This window comes from Microtus oregoni, unplaced genomic scaffold (genome assembly GCF_018167655.1).
Source record: "Microtus oregoni isolate MIOR12 unplaced genomic scaffold, Mior012 000013F_ref0000133, whole genome shotgun sequence".
NCBI lineage: Eukaryota > Metazoa > Chordata > Mammalia > Rodentia > Cricetidae > Microtus > Microtus oregoni.
The window spans coordinates 3,476,658-3,490,365 of record NW_024543072.1 but is presented as its reverse complement, the minus strand read 5'-3'; the positions used below and the strand labels follow the sequence as shown (position 1 = coordinate 3,490,365).

General features: G+C 48.4%; 1 protein-coding gene across 16 annotated transcripts in view; it reads right to left on the bottom strand.

Annotated features, from left to right (window-relative positions):
- The window catches only part of Cacna1d (calcium voltage-gated channel subunit alpha1 D), a 309,902-nt gene that overhangs the window by 62,776 nt on the left and 233,418 nt on the right, over window positions 1-13,708 (bottom strand). For 15 of the 16 annotated variants that reach the window (XR_005975392.1, XR_005975393.1, XM_041662363.1 and 12 more), the window contains 7 exons: window positions 10,372-10,486; window positions 9,812-9,881; window positions 8,948-9,014; window positions 8,218-8,365; window positions 5,058-5,187; window positions 2,215-2,274; window positions 116-222 (listed from right to left, as the gene is read on the bottom strand). Coding sequence is in view for 14 of the 16 variants with exons in the window: in XM_041662363.1 (XP_041518297.1) it covers window positions 116-222; window positions 2,215-2,274; window positions 5,058-5,187; window positions 8,218-8,365; window positions 8,948-9,014; window positions 9,812-9,881; window positions 10,372-10,486 (697 nt within the window). In the remaining 2 variants the exon portion in view is untranslated. The remainder of the gene's footprint in view (window positions 1-115; window positions 223-2,214; window positions 2,275-5,057; window positions 5,188-8,217; window positions 8,366-8,947; window positions 9,015-9,811; window positions 9,882-10,371; window positions 10,487-13,708) is intronic. The other variant, XM_041662365.1, reaches the window with a different exon arrangement.

The following is a 13,708-nucleotide window of genomic DNA, read 5'->3' as shown; positions in this document are numbered from 1 at the left end:
AAGCAGGAATGTCCCCAGCGCTTTCTGACGCGGGGCAAGGTAAGCCATCCTGGCTGGAGTCATCAGACGGCACCCAGCTTGAATGAATTAGGTTCAATTCCTTCTGAATACTTACTGAATCCCAAATGACACCAGAGACACTCCAACAACCAGCATGTCCAGCAGATTGAAGTAGTTCCTGCAGAAAGCCCCTTTATGTAAAAAAGCTCCGAAAGTGGTCATCTGTAAACAGAATCATGCACCATTTACTTCTTCCTCCTCCCCTCCAGGGTCCAAAACCATTAAACAAAAAAAAACCTGGGCTCTTCACAAAATCTTGACAGGAGCACAACTCTGTTAATGACTGCCCACAAGGAAGACAAACACAACAGGACTGAGTGACTGTGAGACCTACTTCAAAGTAGGTTACCAAAGAATGGAAAGGGGTAGCCGTCCAGTGAGAGAATTCAAGTAAGAATACAGCTCTGGCACGTGCAAAGAGCCTGCCTAGGACAGACTGCATGTGGCTATGAGAATGCCAAACTGAGCTTACCTATCCAGGGCTGGCCTAGCCTCTCTAAGGTCATGGAGCACATATTGTCTTCATTAAACCCCCTCAGCGGGAGCTGGAGGCAGCACCGGGCTCCTGCGCTCCTGGGGTCCTTTTCCCCTTAACTTAGTTGTTCCAGTTGTAATGATTTTCCAGTCCCTCGTCTCTCCCAAGACGAGAGACTCGGTAATATCAGGTGTAGCAAGGAGGTGGCTGGATGATGCTACAACTAAGTGCCAGGTTCGTTTGCACATTAAGCAGTGAACAACCAGAGTGGGTGCTCTGGTGTGGTTTCTGCTGGCAACAGGAAGACCTCAAAGGGCAAGTTCTCCATCATGGGAAGATACAGTGTTAACCAGGATTTTATCTGGCCCAAAGCCCATGACTGAGTGCTCATCTGACAACTCAGAAAGGCAGATGGTAAACAGAACCTCGTTCAGCTTAAGGGAGAGGCAGCAAAAGGCAAAAACAAGGACCTGGGGTGGGGTCCTGTGTTCTTTGCACTACAGACCTTACCGCAGGGCTGTGAGCCTTGGCCACTGCTCTGCCATGATGAAAGGAGGACTAAACCTGAAAATACTGGCTTACCTTCAGGTAAGAAAACTCCAAGTTCTCTAGAATTTGAAACAGAACTGAACATATTTGGGTGGGTGGTTCTGAACTCATCATCAGTGACACAGGGGATGCTCCCTGCCCACCTTAATAGAGGTTTCCTCAGCAGAAGATTTTGTGAGGAGCCCGCATCCCCAGTCGCCCAACATAAAGTACATTTTTTTTAAAGGTGCACACACAGAAACTTCCAAATACTTTAAAGATAACTATGTTAAAAATGCTTCATTTCTCAGCTTCTTCCCACGAGGAGTTGGCTGTAACAATCGAATCAGAAAGCCCAACTCCTGGAGGCTCTTAGCTGTGCCTCCAGACCTCTGATCATCTAGGAAGGAATTTCCCCCTGGAGTGCTCACAGTCGGGACAGAGGACACACGATGATGTCACCTGTTAGGGCATGCATGGGCAGTACATTCAGATACACCGCTGGTTTGTGCAGATGTAAGCCCATCCCACTGCAACAGATACAGGACATCTCCACACAAGTAGACCCAACTTATCTTGCAAGACCTGTTGCAAGCAAATAGTGTGCTCCTATTCAAGAACACAGGGACCACACTGCAGTCCCAGGAGCAAGGAGAGGGTGGCTCCTGCCATAGCATGAGTGCGTTTCCTCTTACCTGATGTCAGGAAGGGGAAAGGGAAGCTCACACAGAGTCCTATGTCCATTAGTAGTGAACAAATTTCAGAGGACTTTTTTTTAAAGGAACAAAAATATAATTCCAACTAGAAATGAGAAGCCAAAGTAGCTCCTGCATGCACTCAAAGCTAAAAGAAAAACTGCAAAAACACATTGGTATGGTCACAGGAAAAATATTCTGTAGTTAAAAAAAAGTTGAGCTTCACCACAGAAGAGCAAAAAAAAGTTGAAAGCACTTCACGCATCTCTCCTGTGCCTTCCACAGGAGCGGGCCGCATCACACAGCTGCCTGGCCCGTTACCTTCAAAATGATCTCAAATGCAAAAGTACCAGTGAAGACATAGTCTGCATAGCCTAGCACCTGGAAGGGAAGCGAAGAATCCGACCGTTACTGCGGTGGCTGCATTAGCAGAGGGGGTCAAGGGAAATGTGTTACCTTTAACAGGATTTCAACCGTAAAGATGGCTGTGAAAGCATAGTCAAAGTAACCCAGAATCTGCAAGGCACAACACGTGGCAATCAGAACAAGGCACCCCAGTAAGCTGTAGCAGATCACTGCCCATGGGCAGAACCCCCCACTTGTGGCCAGAGACCCTTCTCCCAGGTAGGACCATCCTCAGGAGGGCCCACCTCACCCATTCAGGGCTCCTCTTTGTGACCACCAGGGAATGTTGGGGCCTCACTTCCTTTACCTGCTCAGGCCGACTGGCTTCTCCTATCCTGGCCCACAGGGGCCGGTTTCTCAAAGTCCTGTGTTCATAGCCTTCCCTCTGGGTGAACTACTAGTGCTCGCAGCCCCTGGTAATTGAGAATCCTACACCTGTCTGTGAGCTGTGAATGTGGCTGAGTGAAAGAGGCTTCCATCTAGCTGTGCTCCAGATTAGTGGAGAAAGGCTGGTGCGGCTGAGGGTGCAGCCTAGTGCCAGATGCTCTTGCTACCCGAGAGAGAAGCCTGGGATCCGTTCCCTGCACCATAAAGGCTAACATTTTAAAAATTCAAAATATAAATAACAAGATACTAATGGCATAAAATCGAGTCAAAAAGTTTCATGTGTCCCTGTGTGCCCAGGACGATTTAGTTATCATGTGATCTGCCCACCCCACCCTCATACGCCAGAATGGTTGAGTTTGTGAGGAAGGGTTTGTATTCAGTGCCTTCCTCCTGCCACATTCCATACCCAACGCTGTTTTCTCCCAAGACTGGTCCTTGCCTTTCTGGGCCCATGGAAAGAATAGACTGACCTTGAGTTTCAATGTTTGGTATAGGCTACTCTACCAGCATCCCTGAATCCCACCTAGTATCTATGAGTCTTCTGAGCTCCTGATCCTTCAGGGTTCAGAGGCAGGTCAAGTGAAGTCTGACTGCTCCAACAGAGTTACTCGGTGTGCTGCTGACACTAGGACTCTCAAATAGAAAGATGACAGCCAAGGCTGCCAGTACACAAGACTGTACTGTGTGCTGATCTGACGGAAATGGCTTTATTGCATGTCTGTCTATCTGTCTATATCCATCATCCATCCATCCATCCATCCATCCATCCATCCATCTACCCACCCATGGAGGTCAGAGGACAACTTTTAGCTATCACTTTTCTCCTTTGACTGTGAGTCCCAGGGACTTGGCTCAGGTGGACAGGCATGGTGGCCAGTGCCTTCACCTGCTGCTCTATCTTGCCAGTCCATCTACAGCTTTAAGAACTGAAGATATCAGTGTTGGGAGGACTGGAGAGACCATTTAGGTTTATTCTTCTCATTATGTCTCCTCTGTTGGAGCCACCACTGCAGCACACACTGCCTCTTCCCATTTTCTACAGAAGTCGGAGAGTCCATTTCTGGGCTCCGAGACATCGCTAGAGGACTTCTGTGTCCTGATTATCAGGTCCCAACCACCTTTTCCTCATTCCCTCCTCCGTTACTGAAAGAACCCGGCCGTCACACTTCTGTGACACCCAGGGCGAATCTAAGGTCTTAGGCTGAAGGACTTTCTTCACGCAGCCTCTCTTTCCCTTGCCGCTAAAAACTAAGCCACTGTTCAAATGAAACACTGCAGTGCGCGCGCGTGTACACACACACACACACACACACACACACACACACACATACACCTGTCTAAGAAGATAGGAAAACAAGTCAACAGATGCATGGGGAAAAGACTATGATAAGAAGAAACATAAATCATTCCTCGTGGACACTTAGCCTGGACTGGCTCCTGACCTGTGATAACATGATTTGTCTCCAAACACATTTTCTGCCTCATGCTTCATTTTCCTGATGGAACTCCACAACAGAGGGGTGCTCCGTCCATTGGAATGCGCAATGAAGCTAGCCTTCAGAATCTCTAAATCAAAGCCGTGTCTGTCAGGGTGGACTGAGGCGGACTCGGTGCCTTTGTCTTGACACGGACTCCTCCTGAGCCTCAGGGGAAAGTCCTAGTCATTGTCTCCTGACAGGAACTTGAAACAGGGAGCTACAGTATGAGGGTGTGATTATCAAGGCAAAGCCAGGGGCACTGATGGGTCAGTGTGTCTTAATCCCAAAATCTCTCTTGAGCTGATGTGCAGAGGAGACAGGCAGCTGTGACAGCCTTGAGCTCCCGCTGCCTCTCCTGGGCAGCGCCTTGGTGGTTACTAGACAGGCTCATAGTTATCTGAATATGTCTCTGGAGTTTCTTCAGGGCTGAGTTATATAAACCAGTAAAGAAAGAGAGCCTGAAGCAAACACTAATTTAGAAACAGGTATGCTCTAACGTGGATGTACCATGGCCCCATCTGTAAGCTACAACACTGGGTAAAGAATTGAAAATTTAACCCTCACCTGTTGCCCTTTCAACTTGCCCCCATCTTCTCCTGACCCATGCTTCTCACCAGCAGAGTAGCTGAGCAACTCATGTAATTTCCACGAGAGAAGGAATTCTTTTCACTAGCCTGAGGGCAGAGGTCTCTGACCTATGGCATGCTGGGACTCAAGTTCACCTTCTCCCCTTAGACCTAAACCTCTAAGGAGTCATCACCATGCCTCTGATGGGGAAAGAGAAACCCCAGTGTAAGGAAAAAGGAGCAAAGAGGTCCCTGAAGACACTGGCAGTACGGCAGAGGCTTCTAAGTAAGTCAGCATCTCCGCCAGCTTTGTCCAGAGAAAGCAAGCCCTTGGCACACCTACTGAGAAGCCCTAGCCCCAGGCTCCCATGCTTGGGCCCCATCCAGGATGGCCCCTGACATAACCAGGCTGGAGCTGACCCCCAGGGCAGTCCCACCCACATCTCCTCTCTCAGAGGCTTACAGTGTTCCGGAATGAATGGCTGCGGATGGGATCCTCGGCTGCAAGGGCGGCACTGCTCAGCATGATGAAGACCAGGATAAGGTTGGTGAAGATGTGGTGGTTAATGAGCTTGTGGCAGCCCACACGGATCCTGTCGAGAAAGGTACCACATCGATGTAGGCCTGAGCCTGCAGGGCTCCTCCAGGCTGCAGGGCTTCTTGGAGGAGAACCAGGAGGGGGCTGGCCCACCATTAGTCCCACAAAGCCTATAGCTAGCCTGTGGTGTGAGCAATTTGGGGCTGGGAGTTCCACAGAGACCATTTCATCAAATCCTTACACATGGGGTTACTGTCCTCCAAAAGATGAAAGGCGGGACTGGGGACAGAGGGGTAGCTCAGTGGTTAAAAGCACTGGCTGCTCTTCCAGAGGACCTGGGTTCAGTTACTAGCATCTACATGGGGACTCACAACCTCTGTAACTCCAGTCCCAAAATGCCCTCTTCTGGCCTCTGTGGGCACTGCATACATATGGCACAAAGACATAATGCAAGCAAAACAATCATATACATAAAAATATGAGAAAACTGAGGTTTATAGATATGAAGGATATGTTAAGGTAATGAAGCTAGTAAGGACCAGATTTCAAATCCAGGCATTTCTACCACCAATTTTTTTTCTACCACAGCATAATGCCTGACTTATGAAAGAAGACTGGGCCAAATTAAGTTCCTTGAGTAAACTACACAACAAACTACAACCCAACTTAGTTAGTTGCAAATTAACTAGAGGCCTAGCATAGGAAGACATTCCTGGAACAGACGCCGAGTCTCGGGCCAATCATGGGCCGCCAAACGGTCAGCCCATGCTCAAGTATGGCCCACGCAGTGCTGTGGCCAGACAAGGGGTCGCTCCTTCACTTTGGAGTCTGTCCATGATGACATCTCCACACTGCAGGACACAGTTCATGGGATGGCTTCTGTCTGACGGCTGCTCTACTAAACTGTCGAATTTAACTGGCCCCAAGTTTTAATTTTAACACAAAGAATAGAACACATTCCCTTCTTTATCCACAAAGGAATTGTCTTGCAAATATGACCTGCAACAAGAGAGAGAGTTGAAGTCTCTGGCTGTCTGAAAATTTTGTCATTAATGTCCTATTTTTAGAATACTTTATTACTTCTGCCTATTCTCACTCTCTTCTCACCTCCCTCTCCCCTCTTTGTGTGTGTGTGTGTGTGTGTGATGGGGAGGCACAGATCCCACAGTATGCATGCGAAGTTCAAAAGATAATTTTTGGGAGTCAGTTCTCTCCTTTCATATGGATATGAACGGATCAAACTCAGGTCCTCAGAATTGGCAGCAAGCACCTTTACCCACTGAGCCCTCTCACTGGCCCATCAATGTCCTATTTCTAATTCAGTACCGATCCACAGGTACTCCTTACGTGGTGAAGCGGAAGTGCTGTATTGTCTGCTCACACACAAGGCTCTCTTTGCACTCTGTGATGGATTTCTCACTGAATCCTGCAACCCCGAGAAGCAAGCAGGGCAGCTGGGTCTCTCAACCCAGAGCCAGGTCTTTCATGACGGCTCGTGGAGAGCATCAGAACCTCTCCTGTTCCCCTGCGGTGCCATGGGGCTGGGTCAAAACATCCTATTCTCAATATTCAGATCTGAAGAGTTACTTTTTCCCTTGAGAAAAATAACTTAATTTCCAAACTAAGTCACTTTTATATGATGGTGACCCCTCATTTCAAGTTCCCCCATCTTGGCTTACTCGGCATTGTACACTTCCTGGAAGGTTTGCACACTGTAGTAGCTGGGCCTGGAGAAGACGTTCTAAGACAATGAGGACAAGGGTACTTTTGTCTTCTGGGAAAATGAACCCGTTCCTTACGCACGCACGCACGCACGCACGCACGCACGCACTACAGGCACCACCAACAGCACCACAGTCTTTTCTGTTGATTTCTTTTTAAAGGATGCTCAGTGAGGAGCTGTATAGAGATCATCAGGGTGGGCCAGATAACTGCGCAGGCAAAGACTTTGCATGCAAGTCTGACAGCCTGAGTTTAACCCCAGAATCAACACAAAGCGGAGAGAAAACCACACCTGGAAAGCTGTCCTCCAACTCTACACACGGTGGCACATGTGCCCTCTTCCATTCACACACAATATCAACAAATTAATTTTGTAAAGATCATGAAACTGTCAATGTTTTAAGGACTTGAGCCTGCCTTGCTTCCCACCCGAGTCTCAGCAGGGCCTGTGAATCACACAGTGTTCCTTCCTGACAGCCAAGAACTTCGGCAATTCTTCTAGAAACCTTCCAGGAGCTACCTATTCCCCTGGCAGCCCACTTAACCCCAGACGATTTAAACCTAGAAACCCGCTAGTAAACAAGACTTCTTCCTCCCCCAGTCTATGAGTCAGCCCCATGTCCCCGGGGAGCACCTATCATTTTAATATGAGAAATGCTATTTTAAGCATTTTCATAGTGCTGAGTCAAACATGTACACCCTATAAAGCACTGTGAGCAATACCATAAAACTCATCAGGGGGGAAAATCACCTAGAAGGATCTGAACATGAAGATGCTGTGCAGAACCTGCAGACCAAATTCTTATTCCACAAAGCATATTAAGACAAGATTCAGCCAGGTGGCAGTGACGCACGCCTTTAATCCCAGCACTCGGGAGGCAGAGGCAGGTGGATCTCTGTGAGTTTGAGGCCAGCCTGGTCTACAAGAGCTAGTTCCAGGACAGGCTCCAAATCTACAGAGAAACCCTGTCTCAGAAAAAAAAAAAAAGACAAGATCTACTAGTTAAGAAAGGGTGCCAGAGGTGGCCAGTGTACACATCAGGAGAGCTATGGACCCCATCATAACACCTTACAGAGCTAGACACTGCCCTATGGCTCTTCCCGTGCAGGGAGGTGGGGGTAGGGATTCTAGAGCAGGCTCCTTCCAGGACTCTGTCACACCCCCACGGGAACAGGATACTTCCTCAGGTTAAATGAATGTCTAAGGCAAGGAAGAGAGGAGGGGTTGAGGGGAACTTGTGGGGTTCAGGAACACTCAGGATCAGAGGGGGGCGGTGAACCACTTTTCTTTACTCCACCCTCACTACCCTCAAGAGTCACTGTAGAGAGGGGGCAGTGATGGAATTAGGAAGAAAGTATTTACGGGTTGGTCTTGCTAAGAATGAAGAAAGCGCTTCCTTCGGGGATGGGTGCAATCTTCTCCTTCATGTTCAACTCTGAGATTCTGCGAGGACGAGGACCAGCAGGAACCTCAGGCTCATCCTCCTCTTCCTCCTCTTCCTCTTCACCTACTTTAAATGGAATGGTTTTTATAGGTGTGAAAGATTACATATGGGTCTGAACTATTGTTCTCAATGTCGCATTAAAATGTGGCTTACACACTGACAACATCCAGCAACCGAAACCTCCCCTTTCCTTCAGAGTACAGGCTGCACGCACATGGGTGGAACACCCATCCACGTCTGGTGCACTGAGCTATGAAACATGGGCAGGAGACATCCTCCAGGGCACAGTATGGCCACAGACACTGGTGAGAGCGTCCCTGCCATCCTCCCAACATCTGTCTGGTTCCCCACCACCCCCTTGCTCAGTTTTAGCTGGAAGGTCTGTGGATTTCCGGTCACAGGCATTGCTTGTCCTCAGGCTTTGACTCCCAACAACCATTTCTCCAACAAGAGCTGTGCCTATCTGTCCCTTTTCCTCTTCCGCAACCCAGGATTTAGGTCCATCTGTGCTGTCTGTGACTTTGGGGAAAAACAGAGCTAATCTGCTCTCTAAGACAATGGGGCCATGGCCTTGGTGGGCTCAGCAGCCCAGTGTGAGGAATTCTTGTCCCCTATCTTCAAACCTTTGGGTCTCTCTGCCCCACATACCTGGCACATCACAGGGTGGGTAAGGGTCCTTATCTTCAGTCTCCTCCTGATAATCATCAATTGTAACCTAGGACGGGAGAGGGAATGCTGACTTAATGTGCTTCAAAGGGCCAGAGTCAGAGGGCCAGTCTACCATTCGGCAATATGAGGGTTCATGTGCGTGTGTGTGTGAGTGTGTGTGTGTGTGTGCTCACATGCACGCATACGTGTACAGAGATAGCAGTTGGAGATTCTGCTTCAGTCAAAAGGCCCAAGAGCAGGAAAGAGATAGGCCACTGCTCGGGTACCAGTTAGTGGGCAGTGTCCGTAACTCTCCTTTTGCTATGCCAGTGCAAGCACATACACCATGTGAGAACCATATCTAGATTCCTGTCTCTCGGCTAGACTGTGATATATGGAGGCAGTCTAGTGTTTGATATGCAACTCTCCACTCAGGATTTATCAATTTGATGAACAAATACATCACAGAAATGTCCAGAACTCTCATCAGCGTGATGAAGCTGAGAGTGCAGCCTTGAAGCCTCTCAGCACACCTGGACTCCAAGGTCATGTCTGGGAACAGTCGTCTACTAAAACCCTGACTGAAACACCCACTAAGGAGACACTAATAGAATCACAACCATGGGTTACATCTGACCATGTAGCTGCAATTCAAAACAAAACAAGTCACCCAACTCCTCGAATGTCCATATCCCATGGTATAATGTTGACAAATCAGCTCCTTCTCTAACTCAATCAGAAACCTCAGTTCCTGTACTATAGGCTGTATTTTCCACAGCGGAATGTCCCACTCAAAGATGCTTCCACGGTGTAAGTGGTACAGAATCACTCTGAAACACAGAGAAGTTATTTTGGAAACCATACCTTGTTGTCGCTGTTGGCTATCTGGTTCACTTCAGGTTTGTTGTTCTTTTTGTTTTCGAGGCTTTCTTTTCTACAGAGAAAAGACCACAAGAAACCGAATAACCACACTGCTGTGTACTGAAGGGGTAGCCAGGATCCTGAATCAAGAGTACTGGAAGAGGGACCAGAACTCAACTGGAAACACTGATGACAAGACGGTAGGGCAACACACACCCGGGGCTTCCTGTTCATTGAATGCAACGGAGCCATTCCACAGCTCATCTTATTAAAATCCTCGGCCGAGAGCTAATCAGCACCGGACGTAACATTTAATTCACGACGCCAAAACTCACTGCAGGGATTCTTTAAGTGCAGAGATGCGTGACTTCTGTTCTTCACTCTGAGGATAAGAGTCACGCGCCTGGCTTCTACCCAGGAGTCCCTTCTCTTCACCTGGTACCACGTGGTCACCCATAATCGCCTCAGCTCTTGGGAAGCATGGCTGAGTCCCTAGCACCCCTTGCAGCATGGCTGGGCGCTCCTAGCACCTCCGGGAAACGCCTCAGTGCAAACAGGATTACCTGGCAATTTTTTTCCTTTCTTTTTCTTCAGCCTCCTCTTTCTGAGCAGTGTTCAAACTTTCGGCGTCAGCCAGGTTGTCTACAGCAATGGCCAAGAACACGTTCAGCAGGATATCTGATTTGAAAATCTTAAGGGACAACGTGTTTTTTACTGCAGCAGTTGATAATGGCAATGTCACACCTCTCTGCTTGTGGCGGCTGGGAGTGGGTGACTGACCCGAGAGTGATACTCAGTACAACTGGAGAACCTGGTGAAATCCCACCTTTAAAAACAAGGGAAAAGCACAGATACCTATTCTCCTGGATATCCACAGAGACCCCCTGAAACACACATTTTACTGTCTCCTCACTTATGTACTGCTGTACCTTCATGGAGCGCAGTGTGATTTCTTCTCTTTGAAAGCACATGTTATGACACACACATTCAAGGGATTCCTTCACAAACCAGAGGCCTTCAAAGGCCACATGTGATTGCAATAATCTCATCGCACGAAACAGCAGGAGGCTTTCCCCTCTAACATGAGCCTGTGGTCAGTTCCTTCACTCTTCAGTCTGTGGATACCCGTTGTGGATGGTAAGCTAGATCTCCTGCCAGGGGTGGCTAGGCTGGGTTCTGAAGGCCCCACTGCAACTAGACTCGGGGTTGAACATAATTTTGCAAATGGTAATGTATCAGGCAAATAAGCTTTTAAGTTTTGAAATTATAAAACTGATATTGTGTTTCGTAGAGCTTTTAGAAAAACAAAAGTTTTTCTAATGAGAACCTGGAGTCAGAAGATGTGGTTACATCCTTATTCACTAGTATTTATGAACTGAGGAGCCTAGGGAGTTGAGGGTCATCTGCGAGAAGGTCTTGTGCTGGGTGGCTGCTTCCTTAAGCCTGATGTTCAGCCTACAGCAGGGCTGTGGGCAGGAAGACAGGAGCAGTAGACTGTGGCCCCGTGTGTCCTGTGTATTAGAAACTTCCAGGCAGGCTGCTGAACACATCTATCAGTGAAAGCTAACAAGGGCCTAGTGGTAAGATTGCTATGATGGATGCCATGCTGAAGTCTTTCAAGAGGACAGAAACATGCTGAAACTTGGGGAAAGCACCTGCCCTGGGCTGGAGATAGCATGGGAAACAAAGAAGCTCCTCAGACAGGCTTTGCAATGGTGGCTTAGACAGGGTCAGCCCTGGCAAGAGCTGTATCAAGCACGTCTCTAAATGGATCTCATGAAGAGATAATCCCATTCCTGGCCTTGGAACGACACTAAACTTGCAGGAAGCGGAGTGCAAATCTGGATCATATATCACCTGCATCCGGAGGCATGGCTCCGACTTCCTAAACAGCGGTGTGCTGTGGATTCATTCAGAAAGACAGACAGAGCACCTCGGGCAGGCCAGCCCTGCTGGGCACTGGGGACGGGAGGAAACATGATATAGCAGAGCATCTGGTCCAGTTGGAGACAGACAACATAAGAGGCTCTTTAAGGACCGAGTATGGTGATATACACTCCAAAGAGCTTCAACATGGAACCAGAGAGCAGTGGCGGGAGGCTCCGGAGAGGCTATCATCAGTCTGGAGGAAACCCATCCATTAAACAATGTCCTCACAGGCCTCTGTGCGACTCCTGGCCCATGAAGCTGTCCTCTGGTTGGGAGGAAGAGGACTGCCCACTGAAGCTCAGTGGACAGTGAACTCTGCACACCAACAACAGGCATGGACAAAGTCTGAGGTGAATTCAGAGGAGCTCCCTGGAGGATAGGGCACTAGAACTGAGCCCAGGGGACTCAGAGATGTGGTGGGCATGCAGAGAAAAGCACTGCCCCTAAGGACACAGCAGGGCAGGTGGCACTAGGGTCTCCACCCTCAAGAAAGTCCAGTGGAGAGCTAGGGAACACGGAGATGGATGGACTCCAGGGATCTGGACCACTAAAGACTCATTCATAGTAGGAAATTTAAATCAGAAGGGTGGAGAACATGGGCGCTCGTGTCTGTACACATGCTTATTCCATGGGGTGCTCGTGTCTGTACACATGCTATATCATGGGCGCTCGTGTTTGTACACATGCTTATTCCATGGGCGCTCGTGTCTGTACACATGCTTATTACATGGGGTACTCGTGTCTGTACACATGCTTATTCCATGGGGTGCTCGTGTCTGTACACATGCTTATTACATGGGTACTCATGTCTGTACACATGCTTATTACATGGGGTACTCGTGTCTGTACACATGCTTATTCCATGGGGTGCTCGTGTCTGTACACATGCTTATTACATGGGTGCTCGTGTCTGTACACATGCTTATTCCATGGGCGCTCGTGTCTGTACACATGCTTATTACATGGGTACTCATGTCTGTACACATGCTTATTCCATGGGCGCTCGTGTCTGTACACATGCTTATTACATGGGGTCCTCGTGTCTGTACACATGCTTATTCCATGGGCGCTCGTGTTTGTACACATGCTTATTACATGGGTACTCATGTCTGTACACATGCTTATTCCATGGGCGCTCGTGTCTGTACACATGCTTATTACATGGGGTCCTCGTGTCTGTACACATGCTTATTCCATGGGCGCTCGTGTTTGTACACATGCTTATTACATGGGTACTCATGTCTGTACACATGCTTATTCCATGGGCGCTCGTGTCTGTACACATGCTTATTACATGGGTACTCATGTCTGTACACATGCTTATTACATGGGCGCTCGTGTCTGTACACATGCTTATTCCATGGGTGCTCGTGTCTGTACACATGCTTATTCCATGGGCGCTCGTGTCTGTACACATGCTTATTCCATGGGCGCTCGTGTTTGTACACATGCTTATTCCATGGGCGCTCGTGTCTGTACACATGCTTATTCCATGGGGTGCTCGTGTCTGTACACATGCTTATTACATGGGTACTCATGTCTGTACACATGCTTATTACATGGGTACTCATGTCTGTACACATGCTTATTACATGGGTACTCGTGTCTGTACACATGCTTATTACATGGGTACTCGTGTCTGTACACATGCTTATTACATGAGGTGCTCGTGTCTGTACACATGCTTATTCCATGAGGTGCTCGTGTCTGTACACATGCTTATTACATGGGTCCTCGTGTCTGTACACATGCTTATTACATGGGGTCCTCGTGTCTGTACACATGCTTATTACATGGGGTCCTCGTGTCTGTACACATGCTTATTACATGGGGCGCTCGTGTCTGTACACATGCTTATTACATGGGGTCCTCGTGTCTGTACACATGCTTATTACATGGGCGCTCGTGTCTGTACACATGCTATATCATGGGTGCTCGTGTCTGTACACATGCTTATTACATGGGCGCTCG